General features: G+C 45.0%; 1 protein-coding gene across 3 annotated transcripts in view; it reads right to left on the reverse strand.

The window, feature by feature from the left end:
* FDFT1 (farnesyl-diphosphate farnesyltransferase 1) overlaps positions 1 to 23,825 on the reverse strand; it is a 122,380-nt gene that overhangs the window by 94,657 nt on the left and 3,898 nt on the right. For 2 of the 3 annotated variants that reach the window (XM_029596130.1, XM_029596129.1), the window contains exon 2: positions 2,150 to 2,247. Coding sequence is in view for 2 of the 3 variants with exons in the window: in XM_029596129.1 (XP_029451989.1) it covers positions 2,150 to 2,247 (98 nt within the window). In the remaining variant the exon portion in view is untranslated. Of the gene's footprint in view, positions 1 to 2,149; positions 2,584 to 23,825 lie in introns of all 3 variants that reach the window. The other variant, XM_029596128.1, reaches the window with a different exon arrangement.

Raw genomic sequence — 23,825 nt, forward strand, 5'->3', positions numbered from 1 at the left:
CATATTTTTTGGTTTTTTACACTTCCTGGTGCCTGTCATTTCAATTGTCAGTTGAAATGACATTTGAAATGACAGGTACCAGCTCACCCAGGTTACTGTATAGGCGCTGTATTAAGCGCCTATACAGTAAAATGGGTTGCGCGGGCCTAACGCTTCACAGACGCGGCATGCATTTGCATGCAATTAGAAGAGAGTATCGAGCGCTAGGTGAAGAGAACTGTGCGTGCGGGGAACGAGGGTGCGCCTGGCAATGCCGCACTCTTTCAAACGCGGCATAACTGTATCGACCTGTTAATCAGATACGGGTATATCTGGGCTAGTGGTGAACATGTCCAACAAGGTTCAAGGTGCCTACTCAGACCATGGTCTAGGCCCAGATTTAGGTATAGGCAACATAGGCAACTGCCTAGGGTGCCAAATTTTGAAGGCATAAAATATCCAGGCCAAAGAGGCACCTTATCCCATTTATTTTAGGGCCATTTGACCACTGCCACTTCAAAGAGGCACCACTGTGGCAAACAGCTCTCCACTGCTTTTCATTCTCTGGTGGTGAAATCCCCATTGTCCAAGCTCCAAGGAGGGTACCCTGGCTTGCCCTAAAGTGCTACCTATGAGTGTCAAAGTCTTAAATCCAGCTCTGGGGTGGTCTTGGGACAGCTACAAAGTGCCAGCCAGAAAGTGAGGCAGTGACATATAGCATTGGTTGGCTTTTGAAACACACCCTTACAAGCAGAATTCACAAAATGGAATACTGTTGGGCAGCCACTTCCCTACTTTGCTTGGGCTGATACAGTAAAAGTCGCAGGACAGCGGGCAAACGCCCGCTCTCCTGTGCGCGCGATTCAGTATTCAAATTAGGGCCGGCGGTAAAAAGAGGCGCTAGGGACACTAGCGCGTCCTAGCGCCTCTTTTTGGACAGGAGCGGTGGCTGTCAGCAGGTTTGACAGCCAACGCTCAATTTTGCCGGCATCAGTTCTCAAACCCGCTGACAGCCACGGGTTCAGAAACCGGACGCCAGCAAAATTGAGCGCCAGTTTTCAACCCGACTATATATATATTTTTTTTTTTCGTTTTAACTTTTTGCAACTTTTGGGACCTCAGACTTAATACCGCCATAATATTAAGTCGGAAGATGCATAGAAAAGCAGTTTTTACTGCTTTTCTGTGCACTTTCCCGGTGCCCGGAGAAATTAACGCCTACCTTTGGGTAGGCGTTAATTTCTGAAAGTAAAATGTGCGGCTTGGCTGCACATTTTGCTTTCTGAATCGCGCGGGAATACCTATTAGGGCCATCAACATCCATTTGCATGTTGCGGGCGCTATTAGGTTCGGGGGGGGGGGTTGGGCGCATGTTTTCGACCCCTTACTGAATAAGGGGTAACATTAGCGCGTCAAAAACGCGTGTCCAATCACGGGTTACTGTATCGGCCTGTTATTTAGCTTACCGTTTATTATGGCTAATTTTAATTGCTATGATTCCTGTAAAATTGTTGTGTGTATAACTGCTGTAATAAAGCTATGGTCATTTTCATCCACTCAGTAACGGTGACTGAAAGACAAGTGCACGGGTACAATATTATTCAAAGTGCAGATGGGTATGGGAGGGGCAAGAAGTCAAGGAGTGAAAGGTATGGTATGCCTTAGTAAAGGAGCAAACCCATCTGTGTTTTTCTAACAAACCTAATCCATACATAAAAGATTTGTATGTCTTAAAAGTACTTTTAAAAAAAAGTCTTACTACTATTAGCAACAATTATACTTTAGATGCAATATGGCATAAAATAAACAGATTTCTATAATCCAGCTGGAGAGTTCTACTCCCCTTACCACCCCTGTACCAAATTAAACATAAAAGACAGATAAAACAGCACATAAGGATCTTAAAATCAGTCTAATCTGCCCAGTTTCTTTCCTATTGTTATCTGGCTTTACTGCACTCTGACAACTAGAGACCTTCTATGCCTAATCCCAAACTTTGTTTTGCTTCTACTGGGAGGTTGTTCCAGATATTCACCTTATTGTGAAGACATACTGCCTTATGTATTGCCTAAATCTATTCCCTTTAAGCCTCATATCATGACCTCTTGCTCTACAGCTTTCTTTGCACTGAAATGTGCTTCCATTATATGAAGGCTTTGCAGACACTCACCGTAGCTCCCCGTCCAGTGCCTGGATCACGGCGGCAAAACTTCTGCTGGTCTCGTTTAAGTACTTGTAGCAAGTTTTCAGGCTGTCGCTTATGGAGTCCTGTTGGCGGAAGCAGGCAGGGTGAATTCGAGAGACTGCATGCGTCTGTACAGGCACACATTTCTGTACGATCCTGCCTTCTCGCAGCCCCCTCTCCTGCCGTCTGTTCACAGTCAGCAGGGAACGCTGGCTGCTAGGTTTTTGGGCTGGCGAGAGGGACAAAGTTCTCTTGAAGAGAGAAACCGCAGTCTTACAGTTGGTGCAAGCCATGAGCCCCAACAGAATACTCCCCAGCTCAATCACAGGTCAGAAACGAGTCCCCTCGGGCCTGCTCTCCATAGCGGGTGCTGCACTGGGTGGGCGTATACACACAGCAATCCTCCGTCACTGCTCCGACTGCAGGAATGGAGACAGACACAACCATAACAGAGGCTGCCCCTGCTGCAGGAACGGAACAGGCTCGGGCCTTCCCTCTCCCACCACACTTACGGCCCCACCCCCACCACACTTACAGGAGGCTGACCAACTAGACAGAGCACTTAACCTCTTCCCTGCTGGACTGCAGTTACAGCCAAAGCTTGTCGCGATTTCTGTGCTGCACCGGAAAGAGGTACTTTTCAGTAAAGCCAAAGCCACGCATAGCCCCATTAACCTTTGAGCAGTTCTAAATCCCCAGCACTTTGCAACACAAAGACGTGTTTGCTCAAATGTGAATGTTGTGCGTATTAAAATACAAAATACACAGGTTTTCAGTGTCTAAAGGAATTAAGTAAAAATAAAATCTTCAAGCTTAAACACCGATAACCAGCTCGCTTGTGTGTGCAAGACACATCTGTGTTTACTGGTTACAAACCCTCGTGTATAGAGTATTCAGAAAGTATTCAGATTCCTTCGCTTTTTCATTTCGTTACATTACAGCCTTATTTTAAAATTAATATGCATTTTGTTCCCTCCTCGATCTACACACAATACCCCATAATGACAAAGCAAAATCAGATTTGAGACATTTCTGCAAATTAAAAAAAACAAACTAAAAAATATCACATTTAGGTAAGTATTCAGACCCTTTGATATGACACAAAGTTGAGCTCAGGTGCATCCTGTTTCTTGTTATCCTTGAGATGTTTCTCCAACTTGGATTTGAGTTCACCTGTGGTAAATTAAATAGATTGGCCATGATTTGGAAAAACGCACACCGTCTATATAAAGGTCCCACATTTGACAGTGCATGTCAAAGTAAAATCAAATCAATCAAAACAAAAGAAGATATTATTAAAGTTATTTAAATTTGTTTTTATATCCCTTTTTCTAATAAATCAATAAATAGGAACACCATCAGTAATAGTGCAAAATGTGATTTAATCCATCGCCTCTCGCCACGCAATGGGCTGCAGGCAATTTCAGCACTTAGTCAAGCACTAGATGTATAATCATTTGGTGTTGTTCCAAGGTTTATTATTCAATTAATAATAATTAATAATAATAATAATAAATAAACCTTGGATATAGATATAGAGCTTCTGTTTGGTGAAAGTAAAATCAAAGCCATGAAGTTGAAGGAATTTTCTGTAGACCTGCAGGACAGTATTGTGCAGTGGCACAGATCCGGGAAGGATACAAAAAGATTGCTGCAGCATTGAAGGTCCCGAAGAACACAGTGGTCTCCATCATTCTTAACTGGAAGAAGTTGAAAACCACCAGAACTTTCCTAGAGCTGGCCACCCTTCCAAACTGAATTGGGGGAGAAGGGCCTTGGTCAGAGATGGTCACTCTGACAGAGTTCCACTGAGATGGGAGAACCTTCCAGAAGGACGATGACTATCTCTGCAGGCCTTTATGGTACAGTGCCCAGACAGAAGCTACTCCTCACTAAAAGACACATGACTGCCCGATCTGAGTTTGCCAAAAGGCACTTAAAGGTCTCTCAGAGCATGAGAAATAAGATTTATTTATTTATTTATTTATTGTTTTTGTTATACCGAGTTTCATGACAGGCATCACATCAACCCGGTTTACAATTAACAAAGTGTGTAAAACATAACACAACAGGCTATACAACAGGCTATACAACAGGCCAAAATACACAACAGAGAATCCTTTTCTTGGTAGGTGCCACACCCCAATTACAGAGAATGCAGAGCTGCTTAACCATTAACAGGTGTTCTCTAAAGACAGCAGTCCAGCAGTCCTGCACATAGATCATATGAATGCACTCTGTGCCAAATAGATTTCAAAAGGCACAAAAGCCTTTCATTGTCTACATGTTGTAGTTCCTGTACTGTCATGATCCAGAACTCCCCTTACTTCCACAAAAAAAGCTTTGACTTGGAGATCAACTCTGAAGGGAAGCGGAAGGGTATTGTATGAATGCTGAACAGCTGTATTCAGAACTGTTAAGGAAGTAGCTGCTTTCTCTTGAAAGATCTATCCCTAGTTAGAGACACACAGGTCTCTAACTAGAGGTGGATCTTCAACAAAAAGGAACAAATTTTTTTTTGTATTTGGAAAAACCATTTGGCTTTGTAATTTTTTTTCTTCAAAAAAAGCATGACAGCTCAAATTTATATAAAAAGGGGCTCGAAGAATGGAGTTGGGTTCTACCCCTCAAAGAGGCTCTGACAAAGGGACAATTCAAAAGTACTATCCTGCTGGGAGGCGAGTCTAGTTAGTAGTGGGTCATTAGTCTTCCAAATCTCCTTAATGGAGGCAGACAGATAGAAGATCTCCACCACCATGACTAACATTATGGGCCTAGACATGCCTGTCTAAGGTTAGACTTACCTTGGGTATAACAAGGAAATGCAATCTGTTATTAGCAATAGTGCACTTTACTACATTTCCAGATCTATAAGGGCCAAAAGAAACTAGTTGGGTGGGCTTGAGCCTGCTTAAGGTAGAAGGCAACAGCTCCTGCAATACAGGAAATGAAGTGTCTTTTCAGCTTTATTATGTGACCTTAGCAAAAATGTTGGAAAGTGAATTGACAGATTAAGGTGGAAATCTGAAACCACCTTAAGCAGGAACTGGGGATGTATGTTAAACTAACTTTCACTGGAAAGGGTGGAGGACACTAATAACTTCCAGATGTTAGAGCCAAAAGAATGGCAGAATTCAAACTTTCTTGGATAAACACAAAGGGATCTTAATGGCTGTGGAAGGGAGAAGACCAAAGACCAAGACCTGCGACAGCACAGCAAGCATGTTCAAAAGGGCAGACCAAATCATCCTTTTCTGTATACATCTAAGTTCCTATGATGAAATCTAGCATTAAGGTGGATAAGTTATTAAAGCCTGGAACTTACAGACTTTGACATGACTGCCACCAAAAATGAGCGAGTTGGTTTTTAGACCAAGCTCTGAAACCTCCTCTATTTAAACCTATACGACTTCTTGGTGGATTTCTTTCTAGAAAAAGGAAGGATTTTAGACACTTTCAGAGAAAATGAAGAATCAATGGTATAGCAACATTCTTTTTCAGTGTGAACAGAGTTATGGGAAGTTCAACTTGATTGGGATTTGTCCCAGAGGAAATCAAAGACCTGAAAACAAAATGTCTTGGCCAAAAAGAACCTACAAGAAAGCAAAATTGCTTACCTTGTAATAGGTGTTATCCCAGGACAGCAGGATGTAGTCCTCACATATGGGTGATGTCACCGAACGGAACCCAGGCGGGAAAGCTTTCTGTCAAAGTTTCTAGAAACTTTTGACTGGCCCTGTGAGGCCACTGAGCATGCTCAGCATGCTATGATATTCTCTGCCACAGGTGTCTCTCTTCAGTCTGTTATATAGCATGAAGCGATAGCAAAAAATAAAATAATAAAAGGTATGAGACCCAACTCCGCGGGGTGGCGGGTGGGTTCTGTGAGGACTACATCCTGCTGTCCTGGGATAACACCTATTACAAGGTAAGCAATTTTGCTTTATCCCAGGACAAGCAGGATGCTAGTCCTCACATATGGGTGAATAGCAAGCTAGAGGCTGAGTCATGTGGTTACAGTGAGTATTGTTGTTGAATGAGTCAGCCGAGGATCCCAGAACATTGGATGTAGGAGGAGTTGGGATTAAACAGGAAACAAGTTCTTTAAGACAGATTGTCCGTAGGCTGAATCTTGTCTTCCTTCTTTGTCTAAGCAGTAGTGAGCTGCAAAGGTGTGAAGAGAACTCCATGTTGCTGCTTTGCATATGTCTAAGATTGGCACTGAATGAAAGTGTGCTACTGAAGTTGACATTGCCCTTACTGAATGTGCCTTTACTCGCCCTTGAAGAGGAAGGCCCACTTGTTCATAGCAGAACTCTATGCAATTTGCTATCCAATTGGATAAGGTATGTTTACCCACTGCTTTACCTGGCTTGTTTGGGTCATAGGAAACAAAAAGTTGAGTGGATTTCCTATGGACTGCAGTACGGCTTAGATAGAAAGCAAGTGTACGCTTACAGTCCAGGGTGTGCAATGCTGTTTCCCCTGGATGGGAATGAGGCCTTGGAAAGAATGTGGGTAAATTTATGGATTGGTTCAAGTGAAATTCCGTAACTACTTTGGGAAGGAATTTTGGATGTGTACAGAGAACCACCCTGTCATGTAAGAACTTTGTATAAGGTTCGTATGTGACAAGTGCTTGTAACTCACTAACCCTTCTAGCTGAAGTAATGGCTATGAGGAAGATAGTTTTCCATGTGAGGAATTTAAGATTACAAGAGTCGATGGGTTCAAAAGGGGAGCGCATGAGTCTCGTTAGTACCAAATTCAGGTCCCAGCTTGGGACGGGTTTTCGAATTGGTGGTTTGAGGTGAGTTAGACCTCTCATAAATCTACTTATGAGAGGTTGTGTAGATATAGGTGCATCTGCTATCTTGTTATGGTAAGCAGAGATTGCACTTAAATGTACTCTTACAGATGAAGTCTGGAGACCAGATTCTGAAAGATGGTATAAGTAGTCTAGTAGAGAAGTTGCGGGGCAAGCAAAAGGATTTATATCCTTTGTTGAGCACCACAAAGAGAATCTCTTCCATTTAGAAGCATAGTTTTTTTGCGTGGAAGGTTTACGTGAAGCTATAAGCACTTGAGATATATGAGAGGAAAGATTGAGTGGTTGTAAAATCAAGCTTTCAACATCCATGCTGTCAGAGACAGGGACTGGAGGTTGGGATGTCTCAACCGACCCTGATCTTGAGTTATGAGAGTGGGAGCTACTCCTAGACAAATTGGATCTCTGACTGAGAGGTCTAGAAGTGTGGGAAACCATACTTGTCGAGGCCAATGCGGGGCTATGAGAATCATGGCCCCCCTGTCCTGTTGTAGCTTCACCAGAGTTTTGGTTATGAGCGGTATTGGAGGATACGCGTATAGCAGGCCTGAGTTCCAAGGGCGAGCAAAGGTGTCCTTGGCTGGTTGGTTCTTCTGTATGTGTAAAGAACAGAAGTTGTCCACTTTGTGATTCAGAGGTGATGCAAAGAGGTCTATGGTTGGTTGACCCCAGCGTTGAAATATCCTGGTTGCTATTGCAGGATCCAGGGACCATTCGTGTGGTTGGAAGTGACGGCTGAGTCGGTCCGCCACTACATTGTGAATGCCTGCCAGATAAGTGGCTCGTAGGGACATTGAGTGATGCAAGGCCCAGCCCCAAATCTGTGCTGCTTCTTGACAAAGGAGATAGGAGCCCGTACCTCCTTGTTTGTTGATGTACCACATGGCTACTGTGTTGTCTGTCTGAATGAGAACAGTCTTGTGTGAAAGGCAATCCTGGAACGCATGCAGTGCGTAACGTATCGCTCGAAGTTCCAGAAAATTGATTTGATATGTTGCTTCGAGTTTTGTCCAAGTCCCTTGTGTGTGGAGATTGTCTACATGAGCTCCCCATCCCAAGGTGGAGGCATCCGTAGTTAAAGTAGTCTGTGGGACTGGTTGTTGGAAAGGTAGGCCTTTGCACAGGTTGTCCATGTTGGTCCACCAAAGTAGAGATGATCTTAGTTGGTGGGTCACTTGAATTGGATAGTGTAATGGTTGAATTGCTTGGATCCATTGTGACCTTAGAGTCCATTGAGTTACTCTCATAGCTAGCCTTGCCATAGGAGTAACATGAACTGTTGATGCCATGTGTCCTAACAGAATCAGAAACTGATGAGCTGTGGTTTGTGTCCGTAAGGAGATGGACCTTGCTAGCTGAATAAGGGTTTCTGCCCGTTCTATGGGTAGAATGGCCTTTGCTTGGATTGTGTTCAAATCTGCTCCTATGAATTGAAGCAGATGAGTTGGAGTGAGATGGGATTTTTGATAATTGATGAGAAATCCCAGGGAGTGAAGGAGAGCAATTGTTCGGTTGAGAGAAGTTATTGCTCCTTGTTGAGATGGACTCTTTATGAGCCAGTCGTCTAAGTATGGGAAGACATGGACACCTTCTTTGTGTAAGTGTCCTGCTATTACTGCTAGACATTTGGTGAAGACTCTGGGAGCAGATGCCAGTCCAAATGGGAGAACTCTGTATTGGAAATGTTGAAGACCCACTGTGAAGTGCAGGTATTTGCGATGAGGAGGGTATATTGGAATGTGAGCATAAGCATCTTGAAGATCCAGAGAACAAAGCCAATCCTTTGCTTGAAGAAGTGGAAGCATGGTGCCTAGAGAAACCATCCTGAACTTTTCTTTCTTTAGAAATTTGTTGAGATTTCTGAGGTCTAGGATGGGACGTAGGCCTCCTGTTTTCTTTGGAATGAGGAAATATTTGGAGTAGAATCCCCTGCCCTTCTGCTTCCGAGGCACTGGTTGAATGGCCTTGGATGTCAGAAGGGTGGATAATTCTGTTTGTAATTGATGAAGTTGAGATTTTTGTTGTTGGCATGATGTTGGTGGAAATTCTGGAGGAATTGAAGTGAAATTTAGTTTGTAACCTCGGGCAACTATTGAAAGAACCCATTGATCTGAGGTTATGTTTTGCCAATTTTCGTGAAAAAGGGATATTCTGCCTCCAACTGGTAGGTTTGGTTTGGGATTGCAAGGTTGAATCTGTCCTCTGGTGTAATCCTCAAAAGCCTGTTGCAGGCCCTGTTTGCGCAGGTGGTTGTGGGCGGGCGGGCCTGGATTGTCTGGCTTGAGAACGCTGAGTTGGCCTAGTGGATCTACCTCTATTTGTTGGTTGGTAGTATTTGCGTGGCCTATAGTAAAAGCGTCTTACATCTCTCCGTGGAGGACGACGAGAAGGCTGACTAACAGGTTCTTGTGGAGTCTGAGACAGTTGTTTTAGTGTCTCCGTGTGTTCCTTGAGCTGTTGAACCGCTTCTTGAATTTTATCTCCAAAGAGACTGTCACCAAGACAGGGAAGGTCAACAAGCTTATCTTGAACCTCAAGCCTGAGGTCAGATGCCTTGAGCCAGGCCCACCGGCGAGCAGTGATTCCTGCTGCTGCTGTTCTTGAAGCAGTTTCGAAATTGTCATAAACTGCTCTCTTCATGTTTTCCTGCTTCAAGACTTTTTGATATAATTTCTTGAGCAGGCTCTTGGAATTGAGTTGGCAAGGAAGTGATGAATTGTTCCATCTCTTTCCAGAGATTTCTTTGATGTTGAGTTATATAGAGTTGATATGCAGAGATTTTAGTACTCAGCATGGAACTCTGGTAAATCTTCTTACCCAATGTGTCCAGGAACCTGTGCTCCCTGCCTGGTGGGATGGAGGAGTGTGGACGCACACGTTTAGATTTCTTCTGTGCTGATTCCACAACGACAGATTGATGGGGCAATTGTTGTTTATGGTACCCAGGAGCTGGCTGAACAATGTAAGTAGTTTCTACCCTTTTGTTCACTGCAGGTATGGAAGCTGGGTGTTCCCAGATTCTTTTTTGAAGTTCCAGTAACACCTCATGTACAGGTATTGCTAGTACCTGTTTGGGTGGATCCACAAACTGTAGTACTTCGAGAGTTTGTGTTCTGGTATCGTCCTCAGCAGCCAATTTAAATGGAATGGAATCAGACATAGTTTGTATGAAGGATGAGAAGGAAAGATCTTCCGGAGGTGATTTCTTTCTTCGGTCAGGAGAAGAAGGATCGGACATGAACTCCTCTGAGGAAAATTGAGAGGGTTCATCATCCCAGGAGTCTTCTGATTCCTCCCTATAAGTTGCTGGAACTGGAGGGGCTTGCAGCCCGGAAGGTCCAGGTTGTGGATCATCGAGGAAAAAATCAGCAGATACCTTCCTTTTTGTAATAGGTGGTAATTTGTCGATGACCTTTTGGTACCTTTGTAGGAGGCGATGATAAAAAGCTTCATCGTGGATCTCCTCCGATGGAATAGGCTGCTGCAGGGATGCAGTCGTTTGATTCGTCGATGGAATTTGAAAAATCATCGAAGTAGATTGAGTCAGTAGCCTAGGTGTAGTGGTTATAGTATCCGCCGAGGATCTTGAGGGAAAAGATGCTGATGTCATCGGTGTTATCACCGGCATCGATGGTGTAGGCAGAAGCATCGGCATCGATACTGACGGTGAAGGTATCGGCATCGATGGCATAGCCATCGGCATCGATGTTGAAGACATCGGCATCGACACTGAGGGTATCTGCATTGATATCGAGGGTATCGGCATCGACTCGGAGGTCGGCATCGACAGGCCTGTCGGAAGTTGTTGCTCTTGAAGAGCCTGGAAAACAGCTTGTTTAATCATTGCAGACAATTCAAGCTGTGGTGTGAACGAGGGAGCCGATGGTGTATGCGATGGAAGCGCAACGACCATCGATGACGGTGTCGGTGACTGCGAAGGCCCAATCACCGGCGTGTCTTGATTCTTTGACCGCTTTGGCATCGACTCGTCCTGGGACGGTGTTTCGGAGGATGATCGATGGCGATGTTTAGCTTTGGATCGTTCTGTTGACGTCGCAGAGAGTACAGAAGATGGCGAGGATGAACGGTCCCCCGATCCATTCGGACGCGGTTTTTTAAGGAGAACTTTCTTTGTTGCTCCAGCCGGAGACGACCTCGGTGCTTTTGAGGGAGAAGGAATTAGTTGAAGAGAAAAAAGGTGTTCCATCTTCTCTTGCCTGGCCTTTCTTCCCTTGACTGTCATTTCTGCACATTTCTCGCAGGAATTGACATCATGTTGTTCCCCGAGGCACATTACACACTCCGAATGGGGATCGGTAATAGACATAGTTCTGTTGCAGACCGGGCATTTTTTAAACCCGGTCGCCATTTTTGATCGACGGCCGTCGATGACGAACGTGTGTGTGTGTGTGTGAAAAATTTTCAGCCAAAAATTTTTTAAACAGAGAGTACTCACCAGCCGGCGAGGCAGAGATCTTCCCGTGACAGAGAATATTTAGAGAAAATGACTTTTCAGTCAAAAACGAGATTCCCAACGGTAGGGCTATCGGTCCGCGGTGCGAACGGCAGCGCGGAAAAACGAAGACTGAAGAGAGACACCTGTGGCAGAGAATATCATAGCATGCTGAGCATGCTCAGTGGCCTCACAGGGCCAGTCAAAAGTTTCTAGAAACTTTGACAGAAAGCTTTCCCGCCTGGGCTCCGTTCGGTGACGTCACCCATATGTGAGGACTAGCATCCTGCTTGTCCTGGGATAAATATAATTAGCGTATCTTATGAATTTTATCACAGTTTTGGCCACCAGAGATATGGGAGGATATGCATATGGAAGATCTATCCCCCAATGAAAAGAGGTGGTATCTGCTGCTATTGTGCCTTTCTGTTCCAGGCTGTAGCAAACAGGTCCATCTTGGGTATACCCACTTGAAGATTCTGTTTGCCACATCCTGATCCAGTGATTACTCATAGATGCCCAGGTGTTTAGCAATTGTGTGCCAGGATGTTTTTTCCTGGCAAGTTCATTGTTTATAAGGTCATCTTGAGAATATGGCTCATAACATTTCCATGCCTTGACAGTTTCCAGGCACAGGAGGCTGGAATCTGTTCAAGTAGAATATTACCATTTGGTTGTCTATTTGGGCTAATATGATTTTGTTGGACATGATTTCTGAAAGCCTTTAGAACATGGAAAACCGCCTGTAGCATCAGTAGGTTAATGTGGAGTTTTTTCCTGGAAAGACTAGGGGCCTTGGGCATGAAGCCTTTTTGAAAGGGAGTTATTTTACCCAGATTGGAAGTATCTGTAAAATTAAATCCCAGATCAAAATGGAATGGGAAGCCACCAAGACAGAATCAGAGTTCCTCCACAACATATGCTCTTCTGAAGTCCATGAGTGGCATGGTTCTACTGGGATTTCATGGTCTACAGCAGTGGTTCTCAACCAGTGTGTCGCCAAGAACACGCAGGTGTGTCGCCACACTTCCCGGTCCCCCGCTGACCCAGCTGCTCCCCGGTCCTCCTCAGCCCGGACTTAAAATGCTGTCAAGCCCAGGCAGAACAGGTGGAGTCAGCGGCACCGGCATGGTCTCTTCTTCCCACCCTGCGGCCCGGAAGAGGAAGTGGTGAGCAATGGGTGCGTACGCGGGAAGAAGAGACCATGCTAGTGTGGTCGGCGTCGGCCCGAAGAACAGAAGAGAGGCGCGGCCTGAGGAATGAGCAGCACGGCGCGCAGAAAAATGAAGAACAACATCAACCCCCGCGGCCGATGGGACTCCTTGCTCCGCCAGGGCTGAAAACAAAGGAGGTTAGGGTTGGGGGGAGGCTGCTGCTAGTTCCGGGGAGGGAGAGCGAGTGAATGAGCAAGCAAGCATGTGTGTTTGGGATCCTGTGTGTGTATGTGTGTGAGGTAGCATGTATGTGAATGATTGAGAGCCTGTATATATGAAAGAGAGTATGTCTGTGATTGAGAGCCTGCCTGTGAGAGAGAGCGCATGAATGTAAGTTTACGATCGGGAACTTGTATGTGTAAGTTTGTGATTGAAAACCTGTTTGTGTGAAAGAGTTGTGTGTATGATTGAGATCCTTTGTGTGTGAGAGAGATCATGTGTATGTATGATTAAGAGCCTGTGTGTATAAGTAAGAGAGAGAGCATGTGTGTCTGTGTCTCATTGAAAGCTGGTTTAGGTGAGGAAGCATCTGAGTATTTTATTGACAGCCTGTGTGAAAGTGAGAGAAAGAGAGCATGTTTGTAAGTTTGTGAATGAGAGTCTGTGTGTGAGAGAAAGAGACAGCATGTATGTGTGTGATTGAAAGCCTGTGGAAGCGTGAAAAGATAGACAGCATGTGTGTAAATATGTAATTAAGAGCCTATATAAGTGAGAGAAAAAGCATATGTATATGTGAGTGACAGAGCATGTGTGTATAGGTGTGTAATTGAGAGCCAGTGTGAGAGAGCGCGCTGGTATGTGACTGAGAGGAGAAAGTTCCAAGCAAACCACCCCTCCTCCTGCTAATTCAAAACAATCTCAGGAGACCTGGATAGCAAACGTTCCCAGGTATGCAGAGGAAAAACATTTTTGTATCCTTATTTTTCATTACTTGGTCTTTGTTTATTTTATTTATTTATTTTTAATTTTTATAGACCGAAGTTCTTGTAGGAACTACAAATCAATCCGGTTTACATACAACTTTTAAATGCCCAAAAAGAGTAGTGGGCTTTACATAGAACAGTTGAACAATAAAACAGGTAACAATAGAACAATAATGATGGAACAAATAGAATAGATAACCAATTAAACATAGTAATATAGTAATAAATATTATATAGAAAATAAATATAAAAGAGATAGAGTAAATGGAGTGTGAGTACAGTATAAATACAAAAGATGAAAGAGCTCAAAAATTAAGGTACAGTTGAAAAAAATCGTAATAGGATTTTTTTGTGTCTTTCTTTGTGTCTGCTATTTTGAAATATTTTATTGGTATCTAGAATTTTTTAATATGGGTTTTTTATTATTGGATATTCCACTCATCAGCTGTTTCGAAATAATCTGTTCTTTTTGTTAGTATAGTTTTTACTGCTACTGATTTTATATTTCTTGATTTGTTTTATAAGGATGGGTGATGTTTCTTTTTTTCCTTTGTTGCACTGCATACAGAGACTCTGGCTTGTTGCAGTTTCCAATTCAGTTTTTTCTGCATGCTTCTAGTTATGCGTTTTGGTCTCTTTATTCCTTGTTAGGTGAGGGTCAGCACATGTGATTGAGGTGAGGTATTCTGCTGATGTGTAGTTTCTGTGTAGGGCTCTATAGCAGCCTGCCTTGGTCTGTTTTCCTAATAGGCGATGTATTGGTGCCTTAAGGCCTGGTGTAATATATTCAGTTTTGCCTCTTCTTAGGTAAGGTGGTTACTGTTTAAGTGCTGGAAATGGGTGCTGTTTTGGTGTGGGATGTTTACTATTTATGCAGTTTCTGTTCAGACAGAATACATATCTTTTCCTTGTCATTTTAAACAATAAAAATAATTACCGGACCTTTACTTTTTATTTCCGCCGTGAATTGTGTCACACATGTGAGCGTGGCCTGTCAGGTGTGTTACGATGGGAAAAAGATTGAGAACCACTGGTCTACAGGGTGTGTTTCATATGGAGATGTTCCATGGGAGTGACATGTGTAAGCCATAACATGGACCAAAGCAGGTGTCTGCCAAAGCCAAATTACGCCTTCTTCCACTATAGCCATCTTACCATTGGTACTTAGTGGGAAGATAAACAGCTCAAGCCATAGCGTATCACAGCCCCTTAAATTCCAATTGAAATGTTTATTAATTTTATTTATTTATTTTTAATTTTTACATATCGAAATTCCTGTAGGAGATACAAATCAATCCGGTTTACATAGAACGGATAATCGGCCGGGGTTTACAAAGTGCCCACGGCTTTACAAGAAACAGTTAGAAAGTGAGTCTACAAAAACTTTACATATAATGATTAAAACAGTTGGTATTAGTATAAAACTTTAACAATTGAACAGGAAATTGCTCAGGACCATAAGTGCAGGTCTGAGGCTTTACACCCTTTAAATAATAACTCGCCACTGATTTAAATTGAGAACAATTGAACAAGGTTGTGGACAGGGAGCAAAAGGAGAGAATAAATGCGATGCAATAAGGGAACGATTACACACAAGAAAGTTCAACTTTGTGGGGAACGGATAAATGAGAGGTGTCAAACGAAGGGGGAGATCTGGTTGGATTATAGAAGAGAACAGGCTTGGGAGATAAGGAGAACAGTGTCAACTGGAGGAAGGATCATGGGGGGGGGGGGGGGGGGGGGGGGGGGGGGGGAATAGAACTGCAGGGGAGAACAGGTATTGTTAATCAGGAGAAAGTGCATAGTGAATCTTGACGAAAGGCATTTATATTGATGTATCGGAATTATGTCATCCTAGTAGCTTTACGTATCTGGGAAAGCTTGTTTGAAGAGCCATGTTTTTACATTTATTTTATTTTTTTTTAAACTCTGGTAGGCTGGGTTCAAGTCGGTCTGGCGGGAGGGCGTTCCATTGGTGAGGTCCTGCCATAGATAGTGCTCTCTTCCTTAGAGATGTTTTTGTAGGAGGGGCATACAGTGTACCTTTGTAGGCGCTTCTGATAGGTCTAGCAGATGTATACGGTTGAAGTTGTATCTTTAACGTGATGGGCGAGATGTTGTGTATTGCTTTATGAATGATAGTGAGAACTTTGAAAAGGATTCTATATTTGATGGGTAGCCAGTGTAGACATTGGAGGATGGGAGTGATATGTTCTCTTTTATTGGCGTTTGTAAGGATTTTGGCGGCGGCATTCTGGACTATCTGTAGGGGTTTGATGGTATTGGAGGGGAGACAGAGTAGGATAGAGTTGCAATAGTCGAGTTTTGTTAGGATGATGGATTGTAAGACTAGGCGGAAGTCATTGGTGTGAAGGAGAGGTTTTAACTTTGAGGACTTGTGTTAGGTTTATTTTGGATTTCAGTCACTAACCCTAGTGACTGAAACACCCAAGTGGTGCTTTATATGTCTGCTCCTGCCCAAAATAAGTTCTTTATATGTCCAAGCAGGGAAACAAATGCTTATGTAAAAATACTGAAAAAAACCGCAAGATTTTATGTTTACGTTAAACAAGAAAGAATAGAGGTGTTTCTCTACTACAAATCTGAGATCATTCCTGTGACAGGATGTCTATGTGGATATATGCCTCTTTTAGTAGCATGTATCATAGCTAGTCTCCTTTGTTTAGAAGGGATTTACAGAATCCCGTGTAACCATATTGAATGTTTCCTTTTGAAAGAATTTGTTCAAGGACCTTAAGTCTAGGATGAAAATCTTTTTGTCTTTTGGGGGAACAAATCCCTACCTTTTATCCTGCAACGAGACAAGTTAGACTGCTCTGGCCTTCAAGGAGGAAAACATTTCAAACCCAAGCAGGTCCTGGTATTGGGGGGAGTAATTTGCAACTTTTCTTTACGACGGGGTAATTGCAAAATGCATGTACAAGTCTTTTAGATCTAGAGAGCAAAGCCAATCTTCCTGCTGCAGTAATGGAAGTAGGGAGCCTAAGGTTACCATCCGGAATTTCTCCCTTTGAAGAGGTTTGTTTAGGGCACGAAAGTCTAATATGGGGCGAATGGCCTCCCGGAGGGAATTTCTCTCTCCTTGCAGGAGATAAGAATAGTTGGAGGAAGTCCACCCCAGCCGAGGTGGAGTCCGACAGTATGGAGAGGAAGTTTAGATGGTAGCCTTGAGCTACAACCGACTGGACCCAGCGGTCCGTGGTAATCTTTATCCATATGGTGGTGAAGTGGCAGAGCTGGCCACCAACCGGCAGAGGGGTAAGGTGACAATCACTCTCTAGCGGGGAGTCAAAACCCCGAGGCAGGTCCAGGTTGCGCAGGTGGCTGTGTCTTCTGAGGCCTGGGTTGTCATGGTGGAGGCTTCTGGAAAGGTCCGGATGGAAGAGACCAGACAGGTGGAGGATAGTATCTGCAAGCAATTTCTCTTCGCCTCTCTCCTGAACGGCCGTTTAGAAGAGGTAGAGAATTCCGCATGTACAGCGGAGAGCTGTCGCAGTGTTTCATTATGATCCTCAGGTTGTGCGACAGTTTCTTGGATCTTCTCACCAAATAGATTATTCCCTGTACAGGATAAGCAGTCTTGAACTTCTGGGCGTAAATTCGAGGATTTCTCCCAAGCCCACCGTCTTGCACTTATTCCAGCTGCTGACAACCTGGATGCTGTATCAAACACGTTGTAAGCTAACCTGACCTCATGCTTACCTGCGTTGAATCCTTTTTTAAGAATGGAAGTCAAGTGATCCTGAAACTGGTCTGGAAGAGATTCCCCAAATTCCTGTAACTGCTTGAACAGGTTTCTATTGTATTGGGTCATACACAGCTGATAGGCCGCAATACGAGAGATGAGCATAGAGCCGTGGAAAACCCTATGCCCAAAAGCATCCAGGAACTTTTGCTCCTTTCCGGGAAGAGCAAAGGAATGTGGTTTTGGACGTTTAGCCCTCTTCTGGGCAGATTCCACCACCACTGACTGATGCGCCAACTGAGTTTTCTGGAAACCAGGAGCCGGATGTGCCAAATAAGTCGCATCCGTCTTGCAGTTAACCAGAGGAGCCGTACCTGGATGTTCCCAGTTGTGCTGCAGAAGCTCCAGCAGAACATCATGCACTAGAATGGACATTATTTCCTTCGGTGGATCCAGAAATTGAAACACCTCCAGCATTTTGTATCGGGAGTCTTCTTCAGTTTGAAGCATGAACGGTATAGCCTCCACCATCTCCTTAATGAAATTAAGGAAGGAGAGGTCCTCCGGTGGAGACTTGCGCCTCTTTTCAGGTGGTGAATGTTCCGATGGGATATCTACAGACTCCTGGGAATCGGAGGAGTCATCAGTCCACGGAGTATAAGGCTGATCTCCAGCATCTAATGGTGGTCCAGAAGGTAAAAAGGGACCTCCCCCAGCCGGAGGAGGCTTCGGCACCAAGGGTATCTGTGCTGGCATCGATGGTCTCGGGTGCAGCACCGGTAATTTTGGGTCCGGCATCGGTGAAGAACGAAAGGGCGTCGGCATCGGTGACCTCGACGAGCGCCTCAATGCGCCCACTCCAGAAGGCCCCGGAACGGGCTCCGGCATCGATGAACTCTTCATCGGAGGAGAAAGGAATAGGCATCGATGGACCAAGTGGAATCGATGTTTTCCCCGGTGCCACCAGTAGCGAACAGATGAGGATATCCAGTTTGTCAAGGAGAGGAACTAGCACCGGTAGCAACTGTTCCGGAGCCAGCACGGGAACAGATGCCGGTGTCGATGGCCTCTGAAGGCTCTGGATGACTTGTACCACCGCCTCTTGCACCATCTGGTGCAATTCCTCATGGAACACTGGAGAGGTGGAACACTGGAGAGGTGAACCCCAGGTCCGGAGTGGGAGGCATGGCCAGAGGGTCCACCGATCCCAGTGGAGTCTCAGCTGCCGCGCCTACCAACGGCGGAGAACGCCTCTGTGCATCCGGCTTAGAGGAGGTTCTAGGCTCCTCAGCCCGGGCCTTCTTCCTCGGTGCCTCGATTCCAGACGTTGAAGCCACCGGTGCCTCAACGTGTGATGGTAAATGGAACTCTCTCTGAAGAGAGAGCAGTTTTAAGTGGTGTACCGCAGGGATCGGTGTTGGGACCGGTCCTTTTCAATATCTTTGTGAGCGACATTGCGGAAGGGATAGAAGGTAAGGTATGTCTTTTTGCGGATGACACTAAGATCTGCAACAGAGTGGACACGCCGGAAGGAGTGGAGAGAATGAGACGGGATTTAAGGAAGATGGAAGAGTGGTCGAAGATATGGCAGCTGACATTCAATGCCAAGAAGTGCAGAGTCATGCATATAGGGAGTGGAAATCCAAATGAACTGTATTCAATGGGGGGAGAAAGGCTGATGTGCATGGAGCAGGAGAGAGACCTTGGGGTGATGGTGTCTAATGATCTGAAGTCGGCGAAACAATGTGACAAGGCGATAGCTAAAGCCAGAAGAATGCTGTGCTGCATAGAGAGAGGAATATCGAGTAAGGAAAGGGAAGTGATTATCCCCTTGTACAGGTCCTTGGTGAGACCTCACCTGGAGTATTGTGTTCAGTTCTGGAGACCGTATCTCCGAAGAGACAGAGACAAGATGGAGGCGGTCCAGAGAAGGGCGACCAAAAAGGTGGAAGGTCTTCATCAAATGACTTATGAGGAGAGATTGAAGAATCTAAATATGTACACCCTGGAGGAAAGGAGGAGCAGAGGTGATATGATACAGACTTTCAGATACTTGAAAGGTTTTAATGATCCAAAGACAACAACAAACCTTTTCCGTAGGAAAAAAATCAGCAGAACCAGGGGTCACGATTTGAAGCTCCAGGGAGGAAGATTCAGAACCAATGTCAGGAAGTATTTCTTCACGGAGAGGGTGGTGGATGCCTGGAATGCCCTTCCGGAGGAAGTGGTGAAGACCAGAACTGTGAAGGACTTCAAAGGGGCATGGGATAAACACTGTGGATCCATAAAATCAAGTGGCCGTCAATAAAGAGTGGGTGGCTCGCCAGAATGACGGCTACTGCCTGGAGATAATACCCTTATTCAATAAACATACACATCGTTACTGTGACTCCAACATCGCTCTAAGCTTCAACAGCAAGAGGAAATGTGGAAAAAAGGATTCACACTCACAAAGCGGGGAGTAGCTGGCTTGTTACGGCGGTTACTACCCCAAACCAAATAAGCCTGATACTTCACGTTCAACCCATATCCAGCATAGCTCTCTGCTTCAACGGCAGGGGAGAAGAAAAACGGATACTTCACGCATATCCATCATAGCTCTCTGCTTCAACGGCAGGGGAGAAGAAAAACTGATGCTTCACGCATATCCAGCATAGCTCACTGCTTCAACGGCAGGGGAGAAAAAAAAAGGATTCGCACTCACAAAGCGGGGAGTAGCTGGCTTGTTACGGCGGTTACTACCCCAAACCAAATAAGCCTGATACTTCACTTTCAATGCATTTCCAGCATAGCTCTCTGCTTTAACGGCAGGGGAGAAGAAAAACTGATACTTCACGCATATCCAGCATAGCTCTCTGCTTCAACGGCAGGGGAGAAGAAAAACTGATATTACACGCATATCCAGCATAGCTCCCTGCTTCAACGGCAGGGGAGAAGAAAAACAACCAATAAGGGCTGAATAACATAGTCTGGGTAAAACAAATAAGCATGGGTGTAGCTTGCTTATTGCGGCGGTTACTTCCCCTACTACCCCTAACTAATCAAGCTTGATATTTCACTTGGATGCAGCTCCATCACTGCTCTCTACATTAATGGTGGGGGTGGAAGGGAAATAGAACCAAAGAGCTAAGAGAAACAGATAAGTATGAGAAAAAATGTGTGAAGCTTGCTGGGCAGACTGGATGGGCCGTTTGGTCTTCTTCTGCCGTTATTTCTATGTTTCTATAGATGTAGACAGCATAAATTTCCGAGGCCTATGCTTCTCTCGGTGGTCGGCCTTACCTGTGTCCAGCACCGAGGACGCGGAAGACTTCGACAGAGTTATCGGTATTGGATTGATGGCGCAGTTTAGCCGGTGACTGCGCCGATGAAGTCAGAGGCGGGCGCTGCTTCGTGTGGAACAAGAGCGCCATTTTCTCCAGACGCACCCCGTGGCCCTTCGGGACATTTGGGCGCAGTTGGTACACGAATCTATGTCCTGTGTCGGGCCCAGACAAAGTACACAGACCCGGTGAGGGCACCGACGAAAACCAGTCGCCATCACTGCCGTCAAATTGAGGCCGGTCGCGGTCAATGCCTAAGAGACCTAATACAGGTCTCCGATGGGAATAGACTGAAAAATGGGGTAAAAACTACTGTGCGGACGCGGCTATCTGTGGTGGAGAAGGGAGACCCCAAGGGGGTATAAACGTTTGCAAAATCCGCAAAAATTCCTGAAGAAAAATATTCCTGTCAGGAACTTGTGAGAGAGCTCCTAATCCACATGGCCAAAGCTGTGCGGAAAAAAAGAGACTGAAGGGAGACCCCTGCTGGATGCAGGGTTAGTGCCATGCTGGGCATGCCCAGTAGGTGCCAGTCAAAGTTCTAGAAACTTTGACAAAAGTATTCCGTGATTGGGCTGCATCCTGATGATGTCACCTATATGTGAGGACTGCCATCGTGCTTGTCCTGGGGGAAGATAAAGTTCGTATTGTCACTGGACATCCTGGCGCGTTTGGATTAAAGGAGAGGAAGAGTTGTGAGGGCCTGTTAGGCGAATGGGTGCGCTGTTTGTAATAGGCAAGCGCACGTTTACAATCAAAAGTGTGAAGTTTCCTATCATTGTCATTGGCGTGAGGTTTTGGATAAAATATGGGTAAAGTGATAGTTTGGTTTACGTGAAAACTGGAAACCACCTTTGGTAAAAAACTTGGGTGTGCGCGTAATGTCACTTTGTCATGATAAAATTGTAGATAAGGATGATAGTGATGGATTCCCAATTGTTTTGAAAGTACTGCAGGCGTCCTCCAATTTGTAGCGGTGATGGTGGCTGGACAGGCTTCAAAAATCCGGGGGTTGTTTTTGCTGGGGTGTTGAACCTTGCCTGCTGGTCGCTGCTGATGGAAACGTTGGCGAGGAAGCGAAGATTGCCAAGAAGTTGACCTCGGTTAAGCAAATGGTTATGGTCGGAAAGAGGAATAAGGGCGAAATTGACCTCTTGGGTATGATTTTTGTCGATAAGTTGGGTTGTACCTTTTGGAGGTAGAGTGGTACTCCACAGGTGATGTGAGATACAGTACCGCTAAGTTTTGTTCTTTTAACTTAGAAACAGTCTCTGCGAATTGGTCACCGAAAAGGTTCTGAGCTTTGAAGGGAATATCAGCCAATTTCTCATGGACATCGTCTCATATAGCACTTGCATGCAGCCAAGACATGTGACGAACCGCAATCACTGCCAAGGAGTTCCTTACAGAAGTTTCAAAATTCTCATAGATAGAACGCAATAAATGCCGTAATCCTTCCTCTATAATCGGTAAAGGATTGCGGTAAAGAATTGTCGTACGCAAGGCAGAGAGGCCGTAATTTTTGTAAGGATTCAAAGAGATATTGTGTAATATAAAATTGATGAGTACTAATTTGAGGACAACATTGCTGAATGATAAGATTTTCGGCCAAATTTGTCCAAATACCTGTTGTCTTTACCCGGCGGCGTGTTAGCATGAAGTTTTGGTGCTTTGCTTTAGACATTGCGGATTCTACAACTATTCAGTTGTAAGGAAGCTGTGCTGAGTTGTATATGGGCAAATTCCTCATGTGGAATTTCAAATCCGTTTTCCTAGAGGTGGAAAACTGCATTTTCACACATTTTTTGAAGAACATTCTCTAAAACAGTGTGTGGAGGTAAAGCAGTAGGTTCATGAGGCATGTCAAATATCTTTAAAATTCCGTTTCAGAGCGGGGGTCTGACACTTTCCCGGTTTCCAAATTGAGAAGTGCCCCTACTTTTTCAATAAATTTCGAATATATAAGGTCCTCCAGTGGGGACCAGGGCTCTGGCAGGGTGTCCGGCGGTTCAGAGGGTAGGCCTGTTGAGGAACTGGTGATGGGGCCGATGTGATTGGCGATTCTGGATTGTAAGGCAGGTCCAGAATAGGTATTGGAGGAACCTGGTCATCTACAGGAGGGGTTTCCTGAGGCAAAGATGGTGGTGGAGAATCTTGTGGTGGAATATTTTCATTTGCTTGCAAGGTTTCTAGGTCATCAAAAAACAGACAATGCTTGAGAGATTCGCGACATTGCCTTGGCATGACTGCATGCCCTGCTGCAGAAGGTGGGCAAGTAGGTGGTGCTGGCAGCAAAATGTCTTCAGCAGATACACCTTTCAAAGGTGGAAACTCCTGAGAAGTTTTTTTTGTTTCTTAGGCAACGGCTCTTGTAAAAACGGGGAATGATTTCTCCGTTTGGAAACCGATGACATATCAGAATATATAGAACTTGCCTTTGACGACAGAGAAGGTGAATCAGAGATACTCCACATCTGAAAAGGGTTACTCTGGAATGCGAAGAGTGACCCGAGTGTACTGAAGCTGATGTTGGCTTGTGCATATGCCCACGGTGACTGTGTGAATTACGTGGTTTCTGCAGATGTTTGTGATGATGCATCTTTTCCTTATGTTTTAATGAAGGTGGTGGCGCTAAAGGCATCATAGTATCTCCCTGCGTCGATGGCGTCGTGGAAGGCGCCGTATGCGTCTTATTTCTTAGACGGCGCATGATGCGTCGATTGTGTCGTAGGCGGCGCAACATGAACAATGGCGTTGTGGACGGGGCATGCGTCGAGTATGAGCTGTATTATCCAACGGCGATGGCGTCATATGGTGCGAAAAGCAGGAAACAGATCCCTGTGACCCAGACGACACAGCCGGTCTTGTTTTCCTGACAGGGGAAGATATGGTCGACCCCTTTTTCGTCTGTTTGGGCACTGTAGGTGCATAATACCTGGGCCCCGACTGTGCTATGTCTCGAGGCTTCTCCCGTGGTCCCAGGGAAGAGGCTTGTTTGTGCTGCGCCGTCTTTCTTCACCTGGCTGGGCAAAGACTGCATCGACTGAGATGGGGCATACGAATCCGATGCCCTGAGCCGGTCCATGCATTCCGCTCATTGTCGGTGCACTCGGGGGGACATCCGTCCACAATCATGACAGGATCCTTGGTCATGATCAGGCCCGAGGCAGATATAACAATAATTATGTCCATCACAGATGGACATAATTAATAG

The sequence above is a fragment of the Rhinatrema bivittatum genome, chromosome 3 (genome assembly GCF_901001135.1).
Source record: "Rhinatrema bivittatum chromosome 3, aRhiBiv1.1, whole genome shotgun sequence".
Lineage (NCBI taxonomy): Eukaryota > Metazoa > Chordata > Amphibia > Gymnophiona > Rhinatrematidae > Rhinatrema > Rhinatrema bivittatum.